The sequence below is a fragment of the Centroberyx gerrardi genome, chromosome 14, assembly GCF_048128805.1.
Source record: "Centroberyx gerrardi isolate f3 chromosome 14, fCenGer3.hap1.cur.20231027, whole genome shotgun sequence".
In the NCBI taxonomy this organism is placed as follows: domain Eukaryota; kingdom Metazoa; phylum Chordata; class Actinopteri; order Beryciformes; family Berycidae; genus Centroberyx; species Centroberyx gerrardi.
In genome coordinates, this window is record NC_136010.1 from 15,529,771 (window position 1) to 15,557,443 (window position 27,673).

Sequence of the window (27,673 nt, forward strand, 5' to 3'; positions counted from 1 at the left end):
TGTGAAACACCGTTCATTTTCTCCATAGAGAAATTTCCTTTGATCCGGAAGTCCATATCTTGGTAAAGGTTTGTGCTCTGCATTATGACTGCTATTATGGAAATGTGTTGGCTCTGATTCAAGGGACGTCTCCAAGTCAACTAGGGCAGCTATAATCACGGCTTTTACTCCATTGTCATTTGTTTAATACTAAGCTGTCAAGTGTACCGACAATAACGTATTTGTTGCTGCCAGCCACATTAGGACACATTAGGGAGATGTGGCTCTACTACTGTTACATCTCTTGTGAAAAACATCTAGGGGTCATTTGGATCAAATTATACAGTTTTTGAAAAAAACAACTCAATTCAGGTCTGTACCAGACTCGCTAAGAGCTATATTTATAATTTATGCCTTCTCTGCTTGAGGTCACACACAGGAGACCGCATGCGTGAGGGTTAACGCCCACACTTGCAGCCCGGAAGTTTGGCCAGTTGTTTTACTATTGAGTGATTAGTCTTATCAAACATAGACAATCTCTGGCGCAGGTACCATAAAAAACTGAGACGAAATTCAGTGTCAGTAATGTCAGTAGTTTGTTTTCGAGTCGTACTAACAAAAGTAAGCCGATGTTGTTTAGCTGTATGAATATTTTGACTGCCTGAATACCAGGCCGAGTCGATAACTCAGCTACTTGGTAAGAATCACGATAGAAACTACACTTCTCCGACAGCCGCCCGGTAGAGTTGTTGGTTCTGTTGGAGGACTTGAGTGCGAAGAACCAGCTAGCCTATCTAGCTACCCATGCTAGCAATAGGCTAGCAGTCAACAGCATGCAAGGACAACATGAGTTTTGCTTTTGCAGCTAGCTAGCTATAGCTACTACTTGCAAAAGGCGAAAAACTCAACTGCTGGATTGTTTCACTCATTTATCCCAGCTATTAGACGCAAAAATCAATCAGCATGTTGTCCAACGCACCGAACCAGAACCAACCGGCTTTCCCGAACCAGCAGCAGCCAAATCTGAACTCCGCTCCTTTCCCACCGTTTTTCGTAAAACCCTACAATCCTCTCCAAATTAAAAAGAATGCTATAACAGATGACTACAAAGTTACAAGTCAGGTCCTCGGCATGGGAATAAATGGCAAAGTCTTGGAAATATTCCAAAAAGAGAATGGAGAAAAATATGCACTGAAGGTAAACATTTAATCTTTTTTGTCTTTATAGCATATAATAACTCACTTACTGGACATTTATCTGTAAATACAAATAAAGCTCATATATGTATATATACTTTCTCTCGCCTGTTGTGGCTTTTGAATGCAAAACGTGCATTTATTGTATGGGGAAAGTTTTAAATCATAACTTGCCAAAATCTAATTATTTTATATTTTATCTGTATTTATCTGTGTGAATTACTTCTTGATTTGATAAACTAACCGTGACATTGTGTATTAAGCCTAGTTCTAGTGTAAGTGATAGTATTGGATATTTGCTTCCTAAATTAACTCTGTCAGTGTTTATTTGAGGTGGTTGGACTCAGTCAGAGGGATGCTTGTCTGTAGCTCTCAGGATGGGCTAGAGCTTGGTGGGTACAGTTTTGAACTAAATACTGTAACACTTGAACCAGTCATGTCACTTTTAATATGAATAAAAAGGTTGACTGCATAGTTCATGGTTGAAATGATTAATTTACCACTACACCTGGTGTTGCAGTAGCCTTTCTATCCTTTGTCTTGCAAAGTATACAGATAAAAGTGCTAGAACATACAAGCATAGTCCTTATGGCTAATAGTAAATCTGTCCTATCCCTAATGTTATTTGATTTTAGTCTAGGCCTGTATGATTAGGCTAGTCCTAATCCATAATTAAGTGAGTTGGAGTATGGCTTGTACATTGTTGATTCTTTAACTACAGAGTGTCAACATTGCTTTCTGACAGCGTTTTCCTTTGCTGGGATTGAGAGTGTTGTAATACCACAGCTGTCATTCTGATCCCCAAATAACTTTTGCCTCTACAGTCTCACATGGATCAGAGATGGAGCTGACAAAGGACACCCTACTGCTGTTTTCATTTTTTTAATGAATGAAAACGTTAACTTAATCGTTTAACAAACTTAAATGAAAATTTGTTACACAATTGCTTACCTAGAAAACACTACATTTTCACATTTGCAATTGAATACACTACTATGTAGCTAACAGTCTTAGATTCTTCCTGTGTGTGTGTGTGTGTGTGTGTGTGAGAGAGAGAGAGAGAGAGAGAGAGAATGGGGAGTATAATGTTTTCATCTGGCTACTTTTAGTTTCATTATTAAATCAGCAGTAAGTTGGTCCATTTCATAGGTTTAGCAGATCAGACCACTGCGTAGGGCGACAGCCTAGAATAGATTACTTTGAACTGTGGCTGAATATAATCTCCCTTTTTAAATGGCTTTGTACTGACAAAACAACATGGTATCAGTGTATCTTAAGTCAATTTCATGCGGTGGGGGGTTGTGCCAAACATTTAGCCTTCCACTAGTAATTGGACTGTCTTTCAGTCCAAAAGGGAAATGTGTTATCCACATTTCCCTGTTTGGGAGAATCTTGGGACGTCAAGTTGTTCATGATGTCTTTGCGGTTGACATGATGAGCAAAGCCTGGCTATGCTCTCTTGCCTTTACTGGTACGAATATAGATGACGCACAACCTTCAAATGCCTCATGCATTGACGTTGTCTGCTTGTTGTCACATGCTCACACCAGGTCTAAAAAAGTGTAGTCAAAGCTGAACCCAAAACCTGTGAAGCTCAGCGCTGAGTTGAAAGGGAACAGATGCCGGCCTCTCATCTTTGATTTCAGAAATTCTGCTTCCCCTACACGCTCCCTCTTTCTCCCACGTCTCTCTTCAGGACAGAATGCGTCCCCTGCCAAGTCTGTTTCAGCCACTAGGGAGAGATAATTGAATATGGATCGTGTCCTGATATTACCTCACTGCGCTCCTCTGGGATCTATTAGTCACCCCTGAGGCGTGTGTGATGCACCCCACCTACAGAGCACCTGCTGTGATTGGTGCATTTACATTCAGAGCAGAGCGCTGCTTCATATAACACTGGCGATGAGGTGGAAGAGGGGGGGACACTGTCGGCATCAGATCTCTGAGTTATTGATTTCCCTCCAGGCAGTTCAGTCGTATTTAGAAGTTACTGTAAGTTAATGTAGTTTAATTTAGAAGTTACTGACATCAGATGGCTTTTAATGGGTAGCCACAAGTCATGCCAATGGCTTATCAATATTGTTGAGCCTTTTTTGGGGCAGAAGGCAAATTGCTTTTTAGTGGAATGATTTGGTGAAACAAATCTGATTTCTGTCCCAGTGTCTGGAAATTATGTAATGTCCAGAGGCTCAGGTGGGCCTGCCATCTCATCATGTGTGTTTTGACAGAGGAGTGTTGACTTTTCCTCTGCTGTCCTCTCTCCAATTGCTGCTGGCCGGAAAGAGAGAGGGGGACATGCCTGTGTCTAAAAGTAGCCTCATGCGAGAGGCCAGAGATGACTGAGAGATTATTAGGTCTGGATGGGTACAGCAGCACAAGGTGTCACGCAGATAGCACATTCTCAGCTTTTATTAGGCAGCGAAAGTGTTTTGAGACGGGTAAACAAACTGGAGAGACCAGCAAATTACTGTTCTTCCTTTTCATGGCCTTTGTTTGTTATCTACAAGTATAGGGATTGTCTGGTTGTCTCTTCCTCAGGCTGCTCTGCAGGGCCTGGATGAATGGGCTTTTTGTGTAGCGTAGAAGTCTTATGGAAAACAACCCCCCCACACACACCCCCCCCCCCACCCACACCCCCCAGATGTTGGATATGACTTCTCCTTGCTATGTTAACAAAGCTAGCAGCAGTAAGTCGATCTGTGTAATTGTATAATTGGATAGGGTAAAGAGCAGGTTCTTTAGCAGGATTGGTTTTGGATAGGGAAGTGAGGGTGGAGAGGTAATGGCAGTGCCAGCCGGTGTGAAGGCCCATCCCGTGAAGACTGTATGATGTCACTGTCTGACCCATGGTTTGTTGTTTGTGTTCAGGCCAAAATGTTCTCAGACTATTCACATAGTAGTAGAGTAGGTCCATTTTTCTGTCAGGCCTAATGCAGTTTTTAGAAACATTTTGCCGAACTTACATGCTGCCTTTTGAGCTACAGTTGACATAAATGAAATGCCATGAGCTATGCAGTTTCTATAGCGCAAATGTTTGGTTTAATAGACTTAGGTTGAGATGGTGGTTCCTTGTTTCCATGGTTATGTTCCTATTCTGACTCCTTGAACGTCAGCAAACCGCACGTCTTGTTTCTCTCAGACACTTATTGACCTCAAATACTTTGGTGTGCTATTTTACCTTGAGCTCACCCACTCATTAAGGTGCATCATGTCTTGTTCTGTGCAGATGCGGCTCACGGAAGTGGAGGGAAATTTTATTGTAATGATGTAACCGAGGCAGACCTAAAAAGCCTCAAATGGAAAAGTCAAGGAAATTACTGCACCTGAAAGTACAAATCAGAGTCTTATCTCTTATCTTCATTCAGATTCAGATAACAAAGGAAGGCCACTGATTCTCACCTGGTTTTCACACTGGGAGCCAAACTTGATCTTTCCATCCTTGAAGTTGCCACAAAATGTATGAAGTGAAAAGACATTACAGGGGAATTCCACTGAAATTCAGCATTGTAATGTTTTTTTTTTCTTGTGCCCTAAGATAATACATTTGCTATAAGTAGTGAACAGTAATGACTTTCCTCTACACCTGGAGTTAGAGAAGAGTTTGCCCACCTTCCTAATCTGATTTCACACCATGCACAACTCCATTGAGATTCAGTCAGGAAAAGGTGACAATGAGATCACCTATCTCTGCACCTATGGGGGGCTTTGGTTAAGAACAGTTAGAAATAGTAAAAAAATAAAATTCAAGTGGATGTAAAAGCTCAAACAAAAAAGTAATTCATTGGCAATTATTTATTATCTAACTGGTACTTTCTTATGAATTTTTATAAGTAAACGAATGTCACATGCACAAAGCACGGCTGGCATTAAAATGTGCCTTCACAATTAATTCCAAGGAACTTGTATCTTTTAAGCCGCAATAGGTAAGTTGGAAGGAAAGAAAGAAAGACTGATGCACTTATCCCCCTCTCCCCTCCCTCCTACACACTGAGCCAGTGGCAATCAGCAAGCAGCTGATTGACAACTTAGAGCGAAGCCCTCCTGCTGTGAAGTTTACCTCAATTGGTCTGATGCCCGAACCACAAAATTTACTTTTAAAGCAAATAGCAGAGCAGTGGCACTTTTTAATATTGCTGAGATTAGTACATATTATTCTTTTATGTTCACCCAGCATGGGGGTTATTTTTGCTGAATTCAAACTAAATGTCAACTTATAAAACCTGCCTACGGCGACATTCAAAACTGAAAACCGGTCACGTTTTCTGATTTGTTCATTCCTCTGCTCTTCATGTTTTTGTCACTCTTTTTGTCTCAGATGCTGCAGGATTGCCCAAAGGCCAGACGAGAGGTGGAGCTCCACTGGAGGGCGTCACCTTGCTCCCACATTGTACGCATCACAGATGTTTACGAGAACCTCTACCAGGGCAGGAAGTGCCTCCTTATTGTCATGGAGTGGTGGGTTGTAACATACACGCACACACAACCACACACACACACACACACACAATCAGAACAATCAGCTAGGTCATACGGGCTACTAATGTACGTGTGGTCTTAGAAAGTGATAGCACATGTGGACGACAGCAGGTTTCCTACCCTGCACATTGTTCATCTTTGCTGTTTATGGCTCCTGGCAGTTTTGGCTCTCACTGGCTTTGTATTGTTCGCTGTGTGTGCTAGTCGAGCCAGCTGCTAATTTAGGCTAACATACACAAACTGATGTGTGAGAGGTTGCCAGAAAGGCTTTAGGGCATGTTGCTTTATACAAAACAATAAAAAGCAGGCAGAGTTTGCCTTGCATAGAGTATAATTAGGCTGGCGTCTACCTGATGTTTCCAACCATCTTAAATGTTACTGATTCTGATAATGAACAATGAAAGTGACTATTGATGAATGATGAGTGCTTACAAATCAAAAATGTAACTAGTTGTTAATGGCTTTCCACTTACAAATATAGACCTATTTTTGACAATTGATTGTGTTAAGGAATATTATTTTAACTTGTGAAGTGAAAGAAAAACCAAATTCTGTATTTTGCAGTATCAAATGAAATTAGTTCTTATAGTACACAAAACATTGAGAATTGCTGTATTATTGCATTGTGGCCAAGTAGTTGTGATAAAACTGTATTGTGTTTGAAGTCTGGTGATTCCCAACCCTAATAACAACATTATGAAAATCATCTGATTAAATAACCTCAAATCAAATAAAATCTGATTAAATAACCTGTGTCCCTTCTACCGCTGTTTCAGTATGGATGGAGGTGAACTGTTCACTCATATCCAAGACAGAGGGAATCATGCATTTACAGAAAGAGGTAAAGAGATTTACAATTTGTAAAATTAAATCCAGTTTTGATCATAAAATCCTGTTCTGAATGTTTGTGTTCATCTGTATTTTCCTGTTGTGTAAACCCCATCTTGTCCTCCTTTCTCCCCGCTCCTTTGTAATTCAGAGGCCTCTGACATCATGAAAAGTATAGGAGAAGCCATACATTTCTTGCATGCCATCAACATCGCTCATAGAGACATCAAGGTAAAACCTCACTTTATGTATATAAAGAAACTATAGCTCCTAGGGAAATGGCTGCACAATAGAGGGTTGATCCACTCATATATGCCAAAGAAATGACCACATACACATACCAAAATGTACACATGCCTTTCATTAATTCTGTTCCTTTTGTATGAAAACATCTGGTCTAATCCGGACAAAGTATTTAGTCCAACATGCTAAAGTCAGCTGAGTGGAGTCACCAAATGAGAGCGTACAATGAGTGTATCCATCCAAAATGTTTCCCCGCCTCCTCTGCTTCAAGCACAGAGTTTTGTTCCTGCTCCTCCTTGAAATGTTTCTGTTGTTACCATCCTTCAAAACCCCCTCCAGCTAGTTGGGACATTCTTTTTTAAACCCATCCTTGAAATTGGAGACAAAACTCTGGCCAACCACTGACCACTTTGATTTTAAAAAAGTCTTTTGGATAATTATATTCTCTCCTCCTGCTTTTATTTGGAATGGAGTGTCTGGATGTCATCATGAAATAAGCAGCACTGAATTTGTTGTTGTTTACGTTTGATGTTGGCTTTTCTTGCGGTTGATGAATGGCCAATTATCTGTATTCTGTTGTGCAGAAGACTGATCACTATTCTTCTTCATCTCTTTCAGCCAGAGAACCTCCTGTACACCTCCAAAAGGCCAGATGCCCTCCTCAAGCTGACTGATTTTGGGTTTGCCAAAGAAATCACCACGCTAAACTCGCTGGCAACACCATGCTACACCCCCTACTACGTCGGTAAGAACACATGGCTGTAAATGAATAATAAAAGGCTGGGAATACACTAGAGGATTATTAGACCGATTTCCACTAGATTTGCCCATTCTGACACTTAGAGGGGGAATCCCCATCGGTTTGGTTAGGGCCGATGGTTGGTAAAGATTACTGTGAGGCAGTGTTAACCACAGATCAACTCGCCGACTGATCTGAGCCGCCTCTATATCGTGTGTGTGGGGATCGCAGCTTCATCCCGAGAGCGAGACCGCCAATAGCCAATGAGAGCAGTTTGCAGTGAGGTGAGGCTGAGCGAGCCGAGTCTGGCTGTCTATCTCCGTTCTTGTTGTGACTGGTGTTAGATTGTGCAATTTCCTGTGAGATTAGAGGTTCCTGACATCGGTGACGCATCAGGAGTCAGCAGGTTAATCTGGGTTATAAATCTGTGAAACGCTTCGTCAAGTGTTTGATACAATGCGTTTTTAAAATTGGTTTGGATTTGAAGTCTCCTAGTGAGTGCCCAGTCTTACTCTTGGAACTGCTTATCAGCTGCACAGAAAGTACTGCTTTGTGTAACTGATAATATCTTGATTTTTGTTTTTTGATAAAAGTTACCTTCCAAATATGGCTTCACCATTATCACTATATTACTTGCAAATAACTAGATTTATAATGATTGCATTGATGCAATGTGTTTGCTTTTAAGTGTTAATTTGACCCAGTCTCTGTGCTGAGTGCGTTCCCTGAGGGGATTTCACAGAGCTAAGTATCTGCAGACTGTTACACAGAGTACTTCCTGTGGAAGCCATTGATACTGACTAGACTGAAGTGAGTTACAAGAAGTCGCATCCTGTGGACCAATCGGAAAATCACACATACAATTAAATGACCCTGTATTTTGCAGTCGTTGATTTTTATATGTTCAATTATCAAAGAATGTGTCAAAGGCATTAATGTGTAACAAAAGTGAATTTCTCCAATCCATTTTGAATCCATAATCTCTCTTGACACTGTTGCAGCCCCAGAAGTTCTTGGTCCGGAGAAGTATGACAAATCCTGTGACATGTGGTCTCTGGGTGTCATCATGTATATTCTGTAAGTCAACACAGTCAAAGTAGAACTGAAAGTGCTTGACGTATTTTTTGTGATTTCACAATTTGAGTTTACATGATCTTAATTTCCCCAAGAGTCTCTCAGCTCTCTAGATTATTGTTGACACTAAGGGGATCCATCTTGTCATCATGCATTATTTCTGTCTTATACCCAGGCTGTGTGGATATCCTCCCTTTTACTCCAACCACGGCCTGGCAATATCCCCGGGGATGAAAAGACGGATCCGCAACGGACAGTACGAGTTCCCCAACCCAGAGTGGTCCGATGTGTCTGAGGAAGGTGAGAGGCAGGGGAGGTTTGGTGATAATTACAGATACAGCATGACTGACAAGGATATGGTTGTTGCTAGTGGGAGACATTTGTTAACTTCGACTGATAGTATGATGATTTCCTTTTGCAGCCAAACAGCTGATCCGCCACCTACTGAAAACTGAGCCCACCCAGAGAATGAGCATCACCGAGTTCATGAACCATCCCTGGATCAATGTAAGCAGACTGCAGCCTCTCGCTGCAGACTTCCATCCGTTTGAGCTTCCACTGGTTTAGATAGATGTTTGTGAGATTTTGTGAACGCTCAGTCATATTCTCTTACGCTTGCAGCAGTCGATGGAGGTCCCCCAAACGCCTCTTCACACCAGCCGCGTGCTGCAGGAGGAACAAGATGTCTGGGAGGAGGTCAAGGTGAGTGGAGTTGCTGTTGTATTTGTCGCTCATTAAACAGTTGGTACAGTAGGAGAAGTTTTGTTATTTGTTTGCTCCAATTTTGCAGCCGTTATTTCTGGCTTCTTAAGTGAAATAGATGTTACCAAAACATAGGATGGGCACAGAAACTGTACTTTATTCCTTGATTTGTTGACAAGATTGCGAGTGTGTGTGTGGCGAGTGTGTGTGTGTGTGTGAGTGAAAAGGGTTTGCTTGTTTTGGCAGCATAGTTAATTGTTTTTGATATTTTTGATGTTATGCCAATGCATGTATGTAGCTCTCACTGAAGAATGAAATCCATAGCGGATTACTTAAAACAGGGCGCCATTGTTGTGTGTACTTCATTTTCATCTTGGTTGTGTTTGACAAGAGTTATTGTTATTATTAGGAGGAAATGACGAGCGCCCTGGCAACGATGAGAGTGGACTATGAACAGATCAAAATCAAAACTATTGAAGATTCAACTAATCCTCTGCTTTTGAAGAGAAGAAAGAAAGCAAAAAATGCAGCCACACAACCGCCTGGCCTGTGAAACAAAGACTCTAAGAAATGATCAATTACACACAGTTTCTCTATGCTCAGAGACTTTGCTAGTCTCCTTATATGCTCTTTCTCTCTCTTGCTCTCCCCCTCGCACACACACATGCATACACACATACACATACATACACACACACACACACACACAGAATCAAACAGACAAAGAAACTCTCAAGAAGAGCTTTAGGGAAACCAGAGATTGTCAAGTGGCTCAAAAGTATTTTTTTAAAAATATGTTTTTATTTCCCTCTGTTTAACCTTAGACGATTTTATTTCTGGTGATATAAGTAAGAAATCGTGGATTGCATCTGTGGTTTTACTTTTATGTGTTCATCATCAGATAGTTACCATGATGCAGCTTTTTTTTTGGAGCCTGCTGTTTACCACTTGCCGCTGTAAGTGATCCAAATCCAAACTGAGCTCTGTTTTTTTGGTCACGGCAGGCCACATGTTTCTCATATTCTGTTATTCGGTTATTTACAAGACATAATGTGATCGTATCTGACAGCCCATGAATAATAATGAAATGCATACAGTCATTTTGGCGGCTCTGCTTTAAGGAAAACCTCTTTTCTATGCACTGGAAAATATTCTGTATGTGCACTGAAGCTTTTTCATATATCCTCTTATTAGAGGAAACAAACATTTATGTATATTAGAATGTCACTTAGTTTTTTTTTCATATTGTTGATGTACATACTCGGTCACACCTCACATCAACACTATTAATTTTTCTATGTATTATTGAGTGAGTTTTGTTGTCATAAACTCATGCATTGTTTTTAGGTTGTTTTTATGACTGCAATTGAATGTGTTTAATTGTTGGTTGGGCTGTATTTTTTTCTGCCAAAATGCCTGTAGCCACAGTTCTCATTTTTGAAGACAGTTTAAACGGTTTGCCAGCATCATTCATATTTATCGCCTTTTGAATTATCCTTACCACAAACCACAAACTTTTGTTTTGTATGCTGATGTTGTGTTAGAATCATTCCTGCTTCCCTCAACGCAGGAATGTCCTCGCCACATTGTGGTAGTCTAGTGTCTAAGACTTGTGATACTGTCCCCGTAAAACCAACACCCCGAGTGGCGTTAAACATGCTTGCTATGCCTATGAGGCAGATGCTAATTGCATTTGTTTGAAGGTCTCTGACAAATCGTTGTTGCAAACTGGAGTCTACATGTTTCAGTAACATTCAGTTTCTCCATAGCAGTAATAGAAAAGCAGTGCTATGAAGTTCCTGTTGTGTGAAAGACGTGACGAAAAGTGGCGGGCAAGGAGCCATTTTAGATCAAGGGAGTAGTGAAGAGATGTACAGTATAAAATGTTGCACCTTACTAATATCCTGTCTGTCTATTACTCTGGATTAAATCTCTTGAAATCCTCTATTGTTTTGTGTGTTCTTTATCACCCGGCCAGTCATTTGAAGTTACACTAGCTTGTTTTGCTAACTTATGTGTCAGATAACACCATAATTAAATATATGTGATGCTGTTTGCTTCTAAAGTTAAACGTCCCATATTCTACAATTTCCAGTGTTTTATTTTAGGTCCATTAAAACTGTGTGTGTGGTGTCCAGTACCAAAAACACTCTCAGTCCATTTTTACACATTCATTCTCCAGCATCTCTCTGAGCCTTGCCAAGAACAGGCTGTTTTTGTTGCTGTGTCTTTAAGGCTAATTAATATTAACGATCCTCTGTTCTGATTGGCTAACCGTTTCGAGAGTGAAAGGTGAGACACCACAGCCGGCAGCTACTGGTAGGGAAAACTCTCCGGTAAATAAACAATGGCAACCGCTCAACTGCTTTGAAAAAAAAACAACTCTTTGTTAGCGTATTATTTCTTCCAAAAGCCATGCTGCTGTAAGACAAATGATATTGAGCGTAACTTTGTGACGCCACAAAGTTATGGAAGGAGGTTTTCTAATATGGATTGTGTGTGGATTTAGTTGGCGACCGTGCGTTTTGATACTTTTACAACGTTTAGATAGCACATCCAACTCCTTTATAATCAAAGAGGCAAGGGAAATCCTGTTTTCCACAATATGGGACCTTTAAATAAATGTGTAGTTGGTCAATTGTTCACATTAAATTCGGTCTACTGTGGAAAGGAGGCATCTGAAAGTGCAGCATGTAAAGGTGTGATTGGAAAAAGGTATCCTGATGAAAGATCACATACATTCATGCATTCATGTCCCACAGAATCACCTCTTTCTGATGATCCCTATTTGAAGACTTAAAATCTGTATTTTAAAATTTAAATTCGCATAATTTTCTTCATAACAGTCCATTCCATCTGATGTTTCTGGTGGAATCTATTCATGACAACAGTCTAGGATAAAACAATTCACAACAGGGAAACAGGCTAGATGTTTATGGTGTGTTGTGTTATTATTGAGACTTGTGCAACTATTGTGGTTGGATCCAGATGAAAAGAAGACACCCACATTGAATGTTTGGCATTAAAACATGATGGTCTAATTACAGGAATAATGTGTTCTCTTTAGCATCCTGCTTTAATTCAGACTTTCTTTGTGACACAAAAGAAAATATCCCGTCACAAACAATATTTGTGTCTATGGTATGTACTAATGGACTATAAGGGAGTCGCGGTCATGATTTATAAATCCAACACCACAGTTTTACGGTAAACATTTTGCATTTCCCATTTTAGGATTAGTGTATGATGAGAAATTTGTACAGCAGGCATGATTAATAGTGACAGGACAGCCATCACAGAATAGTAGGTATAGTTATTTGAGGATAGGTTAATGTAAAGGCACTTAAGTATACCAAAATAAGTATACTAACACATTTTCTGTTATAAAATGTGGTCTTAGTTTTAGACCTGAGGTTATTTTTTGTCCACAGAAAGCTCTGCTCTAAAAATCTGCCAAGTTATCTGTGCAGAAGGGTCCCATCTGTGTATCCTCAGGTCTCCACTCCTCTCAAATGGGATGAAAGTGTTCGGTGATTAAGGACTGTTACATATGACTCCCATTTCAAAAGGGCACGCAGTCCTTTTCTTCGTCACAGGTGCAGAGGATGCAGATAAATATGATCACTGAAACACCACCTCCTATTTATTCTGTTTTAACAGAGGACGGAAATGATGACGCCCATATTTTTTGTAGACATGGTGCAGGATGATAATGGCGGTCATTGTCTGACAGCGACGCAGGCGCCAGCACAAGCATATGTTAACTTTCTCTACAGCTTAAACACTGTAATTGTACAAAGTGGTGAGTAGTTTCAGTTGCCCTGGAGCAGGCAGGTACAGAGCACGGTTTGGTATGAGGGCCCACAAACGAGAAAAAAGCAGAACGTGTTGAAGGATGATGATTATGGAGAGATAACAGTTGATGTTACATATGTTGAAACATAGATAATGGACAAAAATATGCTATAACAGCTAGTTTTAGAGATACAATTGAGCTGCACTGTTTTATCTTTTCACTGAGGAATCTGAGTAAGGCATTATAGATTTTAGCATCCAGTCTATGCAAAGTGAAGTAACTCCATGAGTCCTCTTTACCTCTACACCACCCTCACCCCCACCCCTCCTCCATAACCTACCCATCATAACCAGAAACAGCATGGCAGACCCCTGAGTGGCTGTGCTAATGATAAGGCACAGCACAGCAAGGGAAAACAAGGTTGTTAAATAGCAGATGTCTGCGCCAGTCCCCAGATGGGATTGATATTGACATGGCTGGAGGTGATATGTTGCAGTGTAAGCTCTACATGCTAGTGGAAAATGTATGCGTCCTAATGAGACTGTGTGGCTGGGGCTGCAGCTGGGGAGAGAGGAGGATATTTACTCTATACCAAGCCCATACTCCACTCAGTCTGAGAGCGACACAGGGGAAGTGAGGAGGGATTGCCTCTGAACAACTGGCTGGTAGGCATAGCACATATATATTTAATGAATTTGATTTAAAGATGTAAATCAGTCAATTACTTGCAGATCAAGATAACTGCTAATTTCAATGTTACTTGCAAAATATTTACACAACTATGTGTATTACAATTTTGGGATTGTGGCTGGTGTATTGGGATACAGCCCAAATTTTACATCATTTTAAATCATTTTTTTTCTCTGTATTTTCCTTCAGTGATCATGCGGACTGTGGTGCTCCTCCTCATCGTGGGGTTAGTGGATCTGAGTGTGGGCCAGCGTTTCAGCCAGTTCCAGTGGCTGTCCCACCTGCGAGGTCGTCGCCGGCACCCTGCGGCCCAGTGGGCCGGGGGCGAGGCGGAGGACTGCCCCCTGGAGTGCGACTGCCCCTCCACCTTCCCCACGGCTATGTACTGCCACAGCCGCAACCTCCAGCACGTCCCCTACGTCCCGTCACGCATAAAGTACGTCTACCTCCAGCGTAACCAGATCACAGGCATCCAGGACGGGGTGTTCGACAACGCCACCAGCTTGGTCTGGGTCGTGCTGTTCCAGAACCAGCTCAACTCAGACAAGATCGGCAAGAACGTCTTCAGCAAGCTCAAGAACCTGGACCGGCTCTACTTGGACCACAATGAGCTCACTCGTGTTCCTCCTAACTTGCCCAAGTCTATCAAGGACCTGCGACTCGGCCACAACAAGATCTCAAAAATCCTGTCCAGCTCATTTGAGGGGATGACCAACCTCACCAACCTCCAGCTTCATGCAAATGTCATAGAAGACGTTGGTGGTGCGTTCAAGGGACTGAAGTCTCTGACCATGCTGGACATGAGGAAAAACAAGCTGCGGAAGATCCCTGACAACCTCCCTGAGAGGCTGCAGCAGCTCTACCTGGAGTCTAACAGCATAGACAGCGTCCCGGCCGACTTCCTCACCATGTATCCCAAGCTGCAGTTTGTCAGGTTGGCCCATAACAAGCTGACAGATAAAGGGATTCCTTCCAGCGTCTTCAATGTCAGCACACTGGTCGAGCTTGACCTTTCCCACAACAAGCTGGAGAAGATCCCCATTGTCAATAGGAACCTAGAGAACCTTTATTTACAAGCCAATAAGATCAAAGGTATGACCACATCTCTCCAACTCTTCATACTCACATATTCTATAAGAGCTTTAGCTGTTTGGCACAAAACAAAATAACTATAGTAAGGATAGGAGGATAGGATGACAGCAAATCTATAAGTCCCTTATCCCTATATGTTTAATATTTAATATTTTAATATTACAGGAATATTATAGTGATGCCATAAGAGATAAAAATAATATTCATCATCATCAATATATTATAAACTCACTGTTGGGAAGGAGCGACCGGAGCTTGTTGCCACACTTAATCCTCTCATTGATTTCTCTGAGTCAGTCACAGTGTATATCACAAGATTCATTTCAACATCAGTAGAAAGCTCAGAGTATTGGGTAAAAATGGGTATCTCTTTTATAGTTTCAAATACTTATTAACTATCAAATTACACTGTGTCATGGTGTGGGGTCCCTTATATTTTTCAACAGATTAAATGCAAAAAATATAGACATTTTCAAGCATTTTGGTTTTTTTATGCTACGCCAGTCTTCAAATGTGTAAAAAGAATGACTCTATTGCGCTTATTAAATAATTAGCTGTGGTTGGCCTTTAAGGAAACCAGAAAACCAATCAGGACCTGCCCTGATTCAGTCACTCAAACTTCGGGGGATTTTCAGGCAGTGAATACGTATAAGGAAGTTTGTGGACCTCAGTGTGTGTAAAACTCCTCTCTAACCATAACCCTAACCCTAATATATAACTGAGGATCTCACAATGTAGCCTACGACACAAGTTGCATTTCTTTATTCAGAGTAAAGAGTTGTCGAAGGCTCTGGTGGAATGCTATTGTGGACAAGACAGCCATGATCAGCCATGACAGCTAATGTTTTGAAAGCCCTGAACATAAGTTTTTCTCTTTCTTTCTGACCATTTCCCTGCCTATAGAAGAATCGAAATCAATAAATAATTAACTATAACTCAAAAGATAACTGCTCTGATGGGGTTGGTTGGCACAGCGAGACAATCATCCGCATCTGGCCTGTTGTGCAAACTTTCTAGCTAGCCACCACACAGCTTGACCTAGCAACTCAAATATAAACTTAAATCGAAGCTCTCCCTCTCCCCTTTTCAACAGAAATACGTGTTTATGGATACACACGACATACAAACTTTTATTATGTGAATCCCATAAAGTTGAACATTTACTCTGACTTACGAAAAACACGACTAACGATTCTTTTCATTGTCGATTAATCTGTCGATTATTTTCTCGATTAATCGATTAGTTGTTTGGTCTATAAAATGTCAGAAAATGGTGAAAAATGTCGATCAGTGTTTCCGAAAGCCCAAGATGACGTCCTCAAATGTCTTGTTTTGTCCACAACCCAAAGATATTCAGTTTACCGTCATAGAGGAGTAAAGAAACCAGAAAATATTCATATTTAAGAAGCTGGAATCAGAGAATTTTGACTTATTTTTCTTAAAAAATTAGCGATTAATTTAATAGTTGACAACTAATCGATTAATCGATTAATCGTTGCAGCTCTAAAAAACACAGAAAATTTCTCTCAGCTCAAGGTTTAGTGTCTTGTCGGTGTAATAACCGCAGTGGTATGCTCAGAACCAGATGGGACCTTTTTCATATGAATATTATTACACAGCGCCCTCTAGTGACAACCAACCCCAACCAACACCAGCCTGCTGTACCACACACACACTATAAGCAACTAACACTGATCTGAACCACCTGCTCTTTTCGAAGGATGAGCTTTCCTCTGTTGCTGCTTTTACATGACAGGTAATTCACCCGATGAGAAATAAACCTGTGTCCTTCCTTATCCGTATTTCTCTCCTCCCCTCCTCTCCTCCTCTCCCTTCTTTCAGAGTTTTCCCTGGGCAGTTTCTGCGGTGTGGTGGACATGACAAACTTCTCCAAGCTGAGAGTGCTGCGCCTGGATGCCAATGAGATCAGCGCCAAAGACATTCCTGCTGAAACTGCGTACTGTTTACGCCTTGCCGCCTTCATCGATGTGTAGCGCCTCCTAATCCGTCTCATCGATGTGTCTCGACTCATTCCAGGCTGTTTCTTCATCTGTAGCACGCCCTCCTCTTATCATCCATGGCCTCATTACAGCTATTTCTACTTTATACAGCATATGATCCTCTCAGTCCATCATGTTTTGACATAGGCATGTGTTGCTAAAGTTTTCTGAGAGCTACTGGTATCATTCCAAATGATTAAACAGTTCCAGTATTAGTCAATGGGAAATACCACAGTGTAGTCAATTTCCTCTTGTGTAATATTTTTTAGAATGACATATCTTTGGGATGATAGAGAGGGTGACTGACATTTTATTCATGCTGCATACTAACTATTATGACCAGTTATATTTTTTCTGGCAATACTTTCCTATAAATATCTAAAGTCATAACTGATTTTATGTTCAGCAAAGGGCAAAAACCCCTAAAACGGTCGTGCCAGTGTGAGATTCAAGTTGGACCTTTGCTTCCATCATGTGGCACAAAGCAAAGTGACAGCAGGATGAGCAGGAACACATGATTCTCATTAGATTATGCAATAGCAGACTGGTGTTACCGGTATGTGTATTCAGGGTTGGCAAGGTTACTTTCCAAACATAATCCATTAGATTACACACATTCTACCAAGTAATCCTATTGATGTTATGTACTTTTTGATTTTGTTGCCTGCAAAATCAATAGAATATGTAAGTAAGTATAAGCAATAATATATAATAAGTAAAATGGACAGTTTATTCCATTATTCCAGTTTATGCCGGAAGCATTACTATTATTATTTACAGCAACAATCAACCATTGAAGTTGAAAATCATGTTTTTGTCTACAATCTAACTATGAAAATGCCCATTTCTCTTTAAATATGACTCTGAATAATCCAAAAAGTAATCATATATTTGTTTCACAAGTAACTATTGTTTGATTGCTGTGGAGTTTTCTCAGTAACCGCGTTTCAGTCATTTTTTGTTATCTGTTTGGTGTAATCTAATTCCATCCATCCTCTGAGCCTATTTATAAATCACTGAGATATTTTGTACTTTACAGATTAGCAGTCAGTAAACTCAGAAAGTCAGGATTTCTATTGAATTGACTGAGAGTAAATTAATTTGTATCCGCTTATCATCCATCATTTTTGTGTGTAGAGTGATTCTTCTAGAGTCCACCAATCACTACATTAAAGTATCTGTGAAAAATAAGTTGTCTCTCCAGTTTATTGTTGACAACAGTCTATTTTTAACAACAATTTTATGTCCTGTTTCCTCTAATTCGACAGAGAGAAACACACACACACACACAGAGAGAAGAGAGAGGGAGAGAGAAGAGAGAAGAAGAGAGAGACAGAGAGAGAGGGAGAGAGAGAGAGAGAGAGTGAAGAGAGAGAGAGAAGAGGGAGAGAGAGGGAGGGAGAAGAGAGAAGAGAGAGAGAGAGAGAAAGGGCGGCATCCCTCCTGACAATTCTTAACTGGTCTTAGGCAATTTCCACATATTTTAACTAAATACCTTTGAAGACAAAGGCTTGCCTTTTCATCTTCCACAGCTGCCTTTAATCCTCAGCAGAAAGGCACTAAATTGAATTATAGAAATACTTTCCTTCTGTTGTAATAGAACAATTTCTTGGGATGAGGAATGGCTTATTGCTCTTGTAACTATGGTTTGCACACTGATCAGCACTAGGCTGGTAAATTAATTCAAGGGTTTTATAGATTAACTTGTGATTGCACAAGGTGGGGCAGAAGCTGTGGGGTGAGGGGGAATGCATGTGTTTTTTTGTGTGCGTATTTTTTCGCTTCCTATACAGATTCTTCAAAAACAGAATAGAGGCCAGCACACATGCACATGATCAGATGTGGGATAGTAATCTCTCCCGAGGAATTATTGATGTGATCCTCTCTGAGACACATGTGAGTGTTTTCTCACTTTGTGGGAAATTGTTCAATTCTTTTCAAACACAGACTTTACGCAATTTAATACTCACCAGTCAGAAAGCATTACACTGTGCTATTAGTGAGTTGAGTGAAAGTCAAAATAACATTAGGAAACTGGGCACTGCCTAACTAGACTATCTCAGTATTATTATCCTATTATTCGTCACTACTAGGCAGTAATGAAATATGTTATCCATGAGTAAAGTGTAGGCAGAGATTCATCCCCACCCATTGCTGTTACACCCAGTGCAGGGAAGACGTTATTCTTGTGAAGCCTCTGTAGTGCTGGTTAATGCACAGCTATCAGGATCTTTTCTCCAACTCTCAGCCAGTAACAACAGCTCACTGCCAATGAAAACTTCCCACAGATTTAAAACTGTTAAAAACTAAAACTATTGGCACCATTAAGGCTTTGTATTGATCAGCAGTGTAGGCTGATAATGAGGACGACTAGCATGCTTTCTAAAGCCATGAAAAAGGCAACAATTAGCGAGGAAAAGTTAATACTTGTATCCCTCGTAAAGTGTTCAGTAAAACAAGATATTGGCTATAAAGCTAAAGCCCTTAATGAAGCCATTACCTGCTGTGGTTCTTTTGAAGTGATTTCATTGCATAAATCATGCACTTTACCCATGTAATCAAAGCACTGGTAGAGGAAACACTAGCTTTTGGATTACAAATATAGACAGTTTAGTTTTATTATCAGTAATGTGACTGAATAGAGTCAAAGTAATAAATAACTTGTGGAAATGTTTGCCGAACAACACTACAAACAACTGGTTATGTGATAGCAAAATGGAGACACATCATTCCACATAGACATAGCTGGTGTAAAAATAAAACTTTTTTAGAGAACTTGAAAAGATATCTGCAATAGATATAACATAAACATAATATACATAGCACATTATTATCCCAAATAATAAGATCCGCTTTGCTCTCACTCAAAGCCAAGCTTCAGATTAAATAGGTGAGCATGATACATTACACACATGATATTGATATGAAAACTTGTTCATGATGGATAAAATGTCCAGCTTCACATACGTTCCATCTACCGCTGCAGCGATGTGCTCTTCACTGCCTCTGAGGAGAGAAAGAAAAACGTTAAAAATACATACAATATATGGACAAATGAGCACTGCAGCCATACGTTCAGGCCGACACAAGCATCTGTCCTGCTGAAGTGTCCTTGAGCAAGGCACTGAACCCCTCCCAGCTCCAGCTGCCCTGTGACTGACACCCTGACCTCCCTGCTTAGCTGTCTGTCTATCTGTTATTGTTTGAGGACATGCAGGCCAGACAAACTGGGGCAGGCAGGTACTCACGTTATTGTGCCTCCATCTCTATGTCCTGCAGGTCTCGGCTTAATCCAGATGACAAAGGTATGTATTAGGAGGAATTCTAATAAACAGGACAAGATTGTCATTTTACATTTTTTATTACAATGTGTCCTTACCTTGAGCTCATATATGACCGTGATCTGTGAGGCATATGGGTTTTCTGTTTTGGGAAGAAAAGTCTTTCTCAAACCGGTCAGTTTTTCACAACTGAAATCAATCAACAAAAAAAGACACATATAATGAGTAACTAGATGAACCAAGCTGGATCCTGCATGACACTCTAAGTCATACAACTGTCTCAGCTTATAGCTGACATACCAAAATCACATACATACCAAATTCAAATATGCTAGTCTTTTTTTACCATCCAATCCAACACACACTTTTGTGCACTTACGCTTTTGTGCAGGCGCTGCTGCAATTTATGCTATTTCTGCTTTTCATCTTAACTCCAGCCTCCACCTGGTTTGGCTGTGCTCAGTATTTACCAGTGAGGGTGGGGTGGTACTCCTGCATGACGGAGTACCCTAGAGAGTACAGCCATGCTGCCAAGTCTTACTTTATTGCAGTATGACTGGAATGCATGATTTATATGTATAATCTGTGTATAATCCCTGAGTTCCTGAAGGAAACATATGCACTGGTACCTTTTGTGTGATGAGACAGTAGAGAGTAAATATGAACAGCAGTCCTCCGCAGATGGAAGCGATGATGAAGCCAAGCTTGTACAGGTCTCTTTCTGGACTTCTCTGAGAGGCTTTCATCGAGTTCCTCCCAGCTGTGTCTGTGGGAGAGACATGTGATCCATGTTCACGGTAGCTCCGGAAATTAACGTAATTCATGACAGAGCTCGCCCAACGAATAAAGGTCCCCACCTGTCGTTAAGTGCTGTGTGGACGGGTTTGTAGATAGCTCTGTGGTGGAACCGAAGGCCTCTGTGTATTCCCTCTGGCATCTCCAGTCTACTGGTGTGTCACTGGTGGTCACCAGCTCCCAGTACGCAGACAGCACCTCCAAAGCCCTCTGCAGTGCCTCTGTAGGAGAGCCTGTGAAGGGCATCTCAAAATTCTCTGGCTTGTCCTGAGGCAGATTCCGAGAAACATTTTATCATAACTTGAATGTCTTCATACTATTGTAGTAGTTTTCTTGATTTATCTCTTTGTGTTGGGCTGTTTTTCAAATAACTTTATTTCTTTTTTATGTTTTATATTATAAAAAAAACAGTATTCCTTCAATCCTCAGCAAAAAAACAGCTGAAACATCCTCTGAATCACCGCTCCGAAACACACTTACCTCTACCTCCTCGTTAATCTGAGGCACACATTTCTGAGAGTAGATGTTGAGGATGAGAGCCCTCACAGACTGAACATAGCCGTCATTGACTGAACCCCTTGTATATTTGAAGTGGGTGGTGAGCAGCTCCAGGATCCAAGGTAAAGCGGCTTTTACAAAGCAACATTTGCTCTGTGGGATATCAACAAAAGAGGTAATAAAAATCAAATCATGACACGGCAAACGGAAAGTCTGATTCAGTCAAAGTTCAGGCTTCACGGGGAAACAATCACATAAAGTAAAAGTTACCTTACCAAACTTCTCCGTTCTATGAACGTGAAGGTTATTGAACACCCAGTCCTCAACTGGTTATCCATCTGTATAAACAACAGGAGATTTCAGTCTGGACTGTGTAAGATGGTCAAACAATCAAAGGAGCGCAATGGAACGAATGACAGCACAGCTACAATTGAAAACAGACTTTTACACAAAGACAGATTCCAATCATACTATACTTGAGTGTGTGAGTGACCATAATATATAGGATGAGGACGTGATTGGATATGGACAAGATGACTTGTCAACTACTTATGTACTTAACAACCTTAACATTTTTTGCCCTTCTCTCCCCTCCCTTCAATGAACTGTCGATTGACGGTTTATGTCAAGGATTGTTTTGGATTAATGCAAGCTTTAGGAATAAAAATGAGTTCAAAAAAACAATCAAAGGAACTTTCTTATACTTAGCAGTGTTGTTATGGGAGCAAATAACAACTTTGTGATTGAAAGGGTTTCCTCCACTCACCAGGTGCCTGACTGTCAGCAGGTGCTCCCTAGTGATGGAGTGTCTGCATGGACCAGGGACCTCAGCCATAGTCAGAGGGAAGCTCAGGAACATAAGCACACACAGACACTTTACCTGCAACTGACGCAATCATACATTATCTTCATAAACTCTAAACTCTCAGCTGACACATATATACACATGTACATCTATGACATATATATGTATGTGTGTGTGTGTGTGTGTGTGTGTGCATCAGCCCTACTTGATAGTTTATAACCTGTGCATCAGCAAGACATGTACAGTGCCTCTTTGTGGCAACGGTGAGAAACTACGTGCATCGATGTCCTATGCTCAACATGACCTCAGAGGAACCTAGCCCATGAAGATGCAATGTGCATGCCCATTTTCTTAGCAGACATGTCCTCGTGTAAATCAAAACAAGTTCTGGCTGCGGGTTAAATAATGCTCCCTGCCCTGGGAGCACGTCCCGGGAGAGCAAAATGCATAAGGTGTGGAGTCTTTCAGAGAGTTACTTGCTACCAAGCACCTTCTGGCAACCGTAACATCCAAATAGGCTCCAGATGGGCTTTGCTCTTCCACTGTATCTAGCCCACACAGCCAAGGGGGAATGTGGATGATGGCAAGCGTGTTTTCTTAACCATATGTCTGTGACACAGCACCAACCACTGAAACGCTACTGTCAGTGATGGAGGAAATGGCAACACACACTGCGCTCAGGAATTAAAACATAGTGGAAAAACGCAGGTTCCTCTCACTGCAGGCAAAATGTCTGCGCTGGAAAGCATTGCCTGAAAAACAACCTCTTGACTCACTTGACCTGATACTTCGATGCTGCTTTTGCTATCGTTTCTCAAAGACAGATAGATGCCAGCAAAATCTTGAATTGAAACCATACAAGATGGTTGATTTGTTGCCTGGCTGACTTCTGACATGTATTAAGACACAAAAGGCAATTCTTTGAAATCCACAAAAGTATTTGTCCTTGCATATTTAGTTGTTTCCCCTCTGTTCCTCATAGAATGCTCAGCCTACACAGTTAACCCCTGTTCAGATATCAGCGATGATGTCTTCATGAATTACGAAAGGTTTAAGTGGAAGTTGTAAGTGCGTGTAATTCTTTGGTTGTGTGTTTTCACTTTTGTTTGCTGAATAATCATGATGTGTACATATTGTTGTACTTGTTTTTCATGCTTTTCAGGGACCACAATGGAATAAATTATACCTTGTGTCATCATAGTTTTAACTATTCAAGCAAAAATGAAAACACACCAAACAAAATTGAATGCAATTCGAGGAAATGCCATCATAGCAACCTGTGACTGTTACTGGGAATCCACTTAATGATTGATCATGATACATAATCAAATTCAATGTAATCTAATAGAACTGTGAACGCGACAACCATGCGGCAAATGCAAAAGAGGCACATGATACAAAAGTCACATATTATCACATGATTTGTTTTCTCCATGCTGCCCATGATGTCTCTATGTAGGTCAGCGACAGCACGCAACAAACCTGCACTTTATACACAAACTAACACATCCAAAAAGGTTATATACGCAACTTCTGCATGAGTATTTCAGTGTACTGAGTGTATTATTAGTGGTTTATTATATTGCACTGATTGAAGAAAGGTCCCACCTACCTTAACTTTGCTCTGAATCAGGGTTGGCACAAGGATGGTCATCTGGTACGCGTTTGACAATGGAAAACACCAGACTCCTCTGTCACACACATTGAAGCAAAGAGATCCTTTTCTTGTATTCAGTTTCACTCCACAGAAAGGAATTTGCTGTTAAGTAAATTTGACACTTCTTCATGTGCCGCTGCTCCTCCTAGCATTGCCTGATGTGCTCCTCCTGCACAGAGTGAGTTCAAACAGAGACTGGCTGCCTCGGCTGACAGACTGTGTCTCTAAAGACCTCCCACCTCTCTCATGTGCTCGACGAGATACAAAGTCCCGGACTCTGCAGATGTGTAGTGACAAATTGACTCTTGGGTTTTTAGATTCAATGCGGGCCTTTCTCTTCAACTTTTCTGGGAAATGTGTACCTGGGAGATTGTAAAAATTGGAAAACAGGAAAAAATGTGGGCGCTTGCAGTCGGTGCTAGTAACATCTGTTCTTGAATGTGGTCTATCCCTTTGTAAGTAATCTGCATTCAAAACACTGGTCCACATCTTCCACAGCCTTTCTAATGGGAATCAATGACATGACCAAGGGACAAAAATAAGCCACTTTGACCTGGGAGATCTGCACATATAGATTACTTTGGAAATCTACAGAGGAAAGCATGGTTGTTCAAGGCAGGTGAAGATGTAATTCCATGGAATCCTGAATTTTGTAGTTTTTACCGCTGTTATGCAGCACCCAATAAAGTGTAGTTTAGTAGGGTGGGTGTGTACTGCTATATATGTAAGACCTGAACTGGACCTAAAGAAAAAGACATGCGCACACATACACACGCACACACACACACACACACACACACACACACACACACACGCGCACACACACACACACACACACACACACACACACACACGCACTCCTTTGTGAGCTATTTTTGATGGGGGAATTCTTCTGGTAAGACATCAACGGACTCCAACAGAGAAAAAACCATTTGGCCTGGGATGTATTAACACAGGAAGTAAATTCCTACACTACACATTATAAACACATGTATTTCAGTCATTCAATACTGTAAAGTCATGCACTATTGCAAAATTATTGCTTTCTTAGCTTAGATTTTATTGAATGTGGGCAACTGTCTTTTTTCAAAACTCTAATTCTTTCATGTAGTTTCATGTAGTTTCATGTAGTTTCATGAGGTCTGCTACGCTGGTTTCTTTTGGACTACGAAATTGTTACAAGCGGAAACGATATCGGTTCTCTTTGATCATTATTGCTATATCCAACTCTGGTGGTCGATGTCATTTAAGGTGCAAAAGATATTGTTGGATGGATACTGTTCCATTGCACAAGATGGAAAAGAATAGATTCCAGCAACACTTGCAGTACTGGGAACAAACGTTTATTAGCAATTAGCAGCTTTGCTAATATGTTTGTTCCCAGGACTCCAAGTGTTGCTGGAATCTATTCTTTTCCAGTGTTACCTGCCTATTCCGTGCACCTTGTCAGTAGGTGAAGTTGTGCCAGAATACCTTTTTATCCATAGTACAAAATGACCATAATATGTTTTTAGGAGTCAACAACTCAACGATTACTTTTCCAGGTGCTGAGATTTCTGCCCAATAATACTCAATTTCAACAATGCCAAATAACATAAAATAGGTGCATACTCGATAATAAAACAAAACAGATACAGCACCTGGAGAGTGCCCAATAATACTCCGGCACCTATACAGGCAATAGACAACAATACAATAAATAGGGGAGTGCTAGCAAAACTGCTGATACAAAATGCAACAGCAAGCAAGCAGTAACTGTAAAAAATAAGGGGTGACAATAAAGGCATCTAAAGGTCGAGTACAACATTACAAAACGATGATGGCCAGAATAAGTAAATTATGAGATTGTTGGATGGTCATTATAAATATTGAGAAAATAATACCCATCTCTTCCCATATGAAATATTGCAAAAGGGAAGACGGGTCACAGCGGGATCAGAGAAAGGAAGAGTTCAGGAGGAGGACTGTTAAGGCTCGGGCTAAGGCTACTGTATAATCTCAGATAATGCATTTCTAGTATAAGTGAGATTTTATATATTTTATAACCAAGATAATATCGTACTGTATTAGGCCACAATAAGCTGTGCCAGAGACCTATCGATATTGCAATGCCATGATTGCCAATAGAGGACGATAAAAGTCAAAGATTGCTTCATGCAACTTCTGGAAAGTCACTTTTTTCTAAATTGTTTTCAGCTTCACCTCGCCTATATAACTTGGCTATATAACAAATCTTTACTAGAAACAGTGGGGATTTTGCCTTCAGAGAAATCTTCTTCCTCTGACTTCGGGATGTGTCAGAGTTGTTGCTTGGGCAGGATTTCAGGATGAGTAGTTTTGTTGACTCATACAGAGAGGAATGTTTTCGCATGAGTTTAAATATACTGTTGATAAAATGCCAATAAATCCATCTTCACCCTCACCTCGTTGCACACTGTCCCCAGATAAAATCTAAACCAGACAATTCATGGATGTGAGAGCAAGGAAGCGGCTAGACATCCTTGGACACCCTCACTGTCCCCTCACGGTGGCATGGAAGGACTTTCCTGAATACCAAAAAGAAAGGCAAGAAAAAATCTGACAAAAGCATCTGATAAATATGAGTGCTTTTATTGTTTTGTTATCTCTCCTACCTGCTAAATAAGCAGAAATGGCAGTCTTTGTCGAGCCAATCTTAAAATTGCTCTGAAGAGGCATGTTTTATCTCAGCAGGGTCATCTTGTGTAGGGCTTTTTAAGATAAGTTTTACCCTGATGCGAAGAAATACAGGATTCAAGGATCATCTCCAAACTGTGGTTTTCTGTGTGGAAAAGGAATGCATATGGCTCTTTTACAACCACGACATACCTTGTCTTTACCTCCGACAACAGAATCCCGCAGGTCACAGACATAAATTCCTTTTGACACTTTATCATTATCTCAGGTATTTGCTCCCAGTTGTCTACTAACTTAAGCATGGAAATAGATACGTGGGTACCCATAACGAAAATGAAACACAAGATGGTGAGATGAGGAAACAATAAAGATGTGTTCACATTTCACGGTGGGTAACTTTAGGGTAACTTTAGTGGGAGCATGCAGTGGGAAAAGGTCACGCTTCAGTATGGTCATAAGTCAAGCCATCCACTGCCATTGTAACTGTGCAAGGAAAGTGACTGCCAGATGTGAGACAACTGTGATTGTTTTATCTTTTGTTTACCTAGAAATAAAAATGTCTGGGTGAAATATTTGTAAAGAATCACAGAGATATTTGTTTGACATATCTGTCATGCTTCATGCATCAAAAATCTGTTTTCTATTCAGTCTTGACTTTCATACTCACAAAGAAGCAAAACGCATTTGACAGTGTTGGAAGGAAACAATGTGCATTATTGCAGTCAGGAATGATCCATGGAAATCCAATTAAACAAGTTTATTCTTGTTACGTCAATACAGATATGGATTTGACTGCTATTATAACAAATGACAATATTATTGCTTAATAACTGTACTGTATGAAATTGCATCAGCAGAACCACACATGGAGAAAACCTGCATTTACTAGTCAATGCTTACAAATTACAAATTGAAAAAAAAAAAGTTCAAAAGGTAGTCAGTGCAACAGATACAAAATGTCTTTCTGATACTTCTACATCTTTTCCCCATACTTCACACCTATGCACTCTTCCCTACCTATTATTAGAAATAGGCTTAGATTGATCATGAGTGTTCAGAAAAGCAAGTGCACACTGAAGTGTGTCAAGGAACAGAGTGGGAGATAGAGAAAAAGAAGGAGAGGGAGATAGAGAAGACAGAGCAACATGTCTGACGTGGAGCTTCCTG

The 27,673-nt window shown here is 40.6% G+C and overlaps 3 protein-coding genes across 4 annotated transcripts; 2 read left to right on the top strand and 1 right to left on the bottom strand.

The window, feature by feature from the left end:
* The first annotated feature begins 518 nt into the window (after positions 1-518).
* Positions 519-11,182, top strand: LOC139928287 (MAP kinase-activated protein kinase 2-like). 2 transcript variants are annotated; one of them, XR_011785373.2, is made up of 11 exons: positions 519-1,176; positions 5,491-5,630; positions 6,428-6,492; positions 6,631-6,710; positions 7,341-7,467; positions 8,463-8,538; positions 8,711-8,835; positions 8,957-9,042; positions 9,157-9,237; positions 9,647-9,895; positions 9,926-11,182. XR_011785373.2 is itself a non-coding variant. In XM_071920770.2 (10 exons), the coding sequence occupies exons 1-10, from the start codon at positions 943-945 to the stop codon at positions 9,788-9,790; spliced, it is 1,158 nt and encodes a 385-aa protein (XP_071776871.1). In that variant the 5' UTR covers positions 519-942; the 3' UTR covers positions 9,791-11,182. The 2 variants fall into 2 exon arrangements, 1 of the variants encoding a protein (XP_071776871.1); XM_071920770.2 differs by having other exon boundaries at positions 9,647-11,182.
* A 2,474-nt stretch (positions 11,183-13,656) lies between these two features.
* Positions 13,657-16,991, top strand: LOC139928315 (fibromodulin-like). Its single transcript, XM_071920807.2, has 3 exons — positions 13,657-13,698; positions 13,913-14,815; positions 16,658-16,991. The coding sequence occupies exons 2-3, from the start codon at positions 13,918-13,920 to the stop codon at positions 16,807-16,809; spliced, it is 1,050 nt and encodes a 349-aa protein (XP_071776908.2). The 5' UTR covers positions 13,657-13,698; positions 13,913-13,917; the 3' UTR covers positions 16,810-16,991.
* A 2,662-nt stretch (positions 16,992-19,653) lies between these two features.
* On the bottom strand, positions 19,654-23,848 carry csf1b (colony stimulating factor 1b (macrophage)). The gene is made up of 9 exons (XM_071920811.1): positions 23,807-23,848; positions 22,156-22,269; positions 21,665-21,727; positions 21,372-21,542; positions 20,954-21,158; positions 20,726-20,862; positions 20,195-20,238; positions 20,064-20,101; positions 19,654-19,821 (listed from the first exon to the last, which is right to left on the bottom strand). The coding sequence occupies exons 1-8, from the start codon at positions 23,846-23,848 to the stop codon at positions 20,065-20,067; spliced, it is 813 nt and encodes a 270-aa protein (XP_071776912.1). The 3' UTR covers positions 19,654-19,821; position 20,064.
* Positions 23,849-27,673: the final 3,825 nt, after the last annotated feature.

What these genes read in the sequence shown, in the direction of transcription:
- LOC139928287 (XM_071920770.2), top strand. Translation starts at nt 943, where the DNA reads ATGTTGTCCAACGCACCGAACCAGAACCAACCGGCTTTCCCGAACCAG. An exon ending in CTCCTTATTGTCATGGAGTG is followed by an intron (nt 5,631 to 6,427) that starts GTGGGTTGTAAC and finishes CCGCTGTTTCAG; the next exon opens with TATGGATGGAGGTGAACTGT. An exon ending in TGAACCATCCCTGGATCAAT is followed by an intron (nt 9,043 to 9,156) that starts GTAAGCAGACTG and finishes TTACGCTTGCAG; the next exon opens with CAGTCGATGGAGGTCCCCCA.
- LOC139928315 (XM_071920807.2), top strand. Translation starts at nt 13,918, where the DNA reads ATGCGGACTGTGGTGCTCCTCCTCATCGTGGGGTTAGTGGATCTGAGT. An exon ending in ACAAGCCAATAAGATCAAAG is followed by an intron (nt 14,816 to 16,657) that starts GTATGACCACAT and finishes CCCTTCTTTCAG; the next exon opens with AGTTTTCCCTGGGCAGTTTC.
- csf1b (XM_071920811.1), bottom strand. Translation starts at nt 23,848, where the DNA reads ATGACCATCCTTGTGCCAACCCTGATTCAGAGCAAAGTTAAG. An exon ending in TGATTCAGAGCAAAGTTAAG is followed by an intron (nt 22,270 to 23,806) that starts GTAGGTGGGACC and finishes CGTCAGTTGCAG; the next exon opens with GTAAAGTGTCTGTGTGTGCT. An exon ending in TGCTGACAGTCAGGCACCTG is followed by an intron (nt 21,728 to 22,155) that starts GTGAGTGGAGGA and finishes TTGTTTATACAG; the next exon opens with ATGGATAACCAGTTGAGGAC.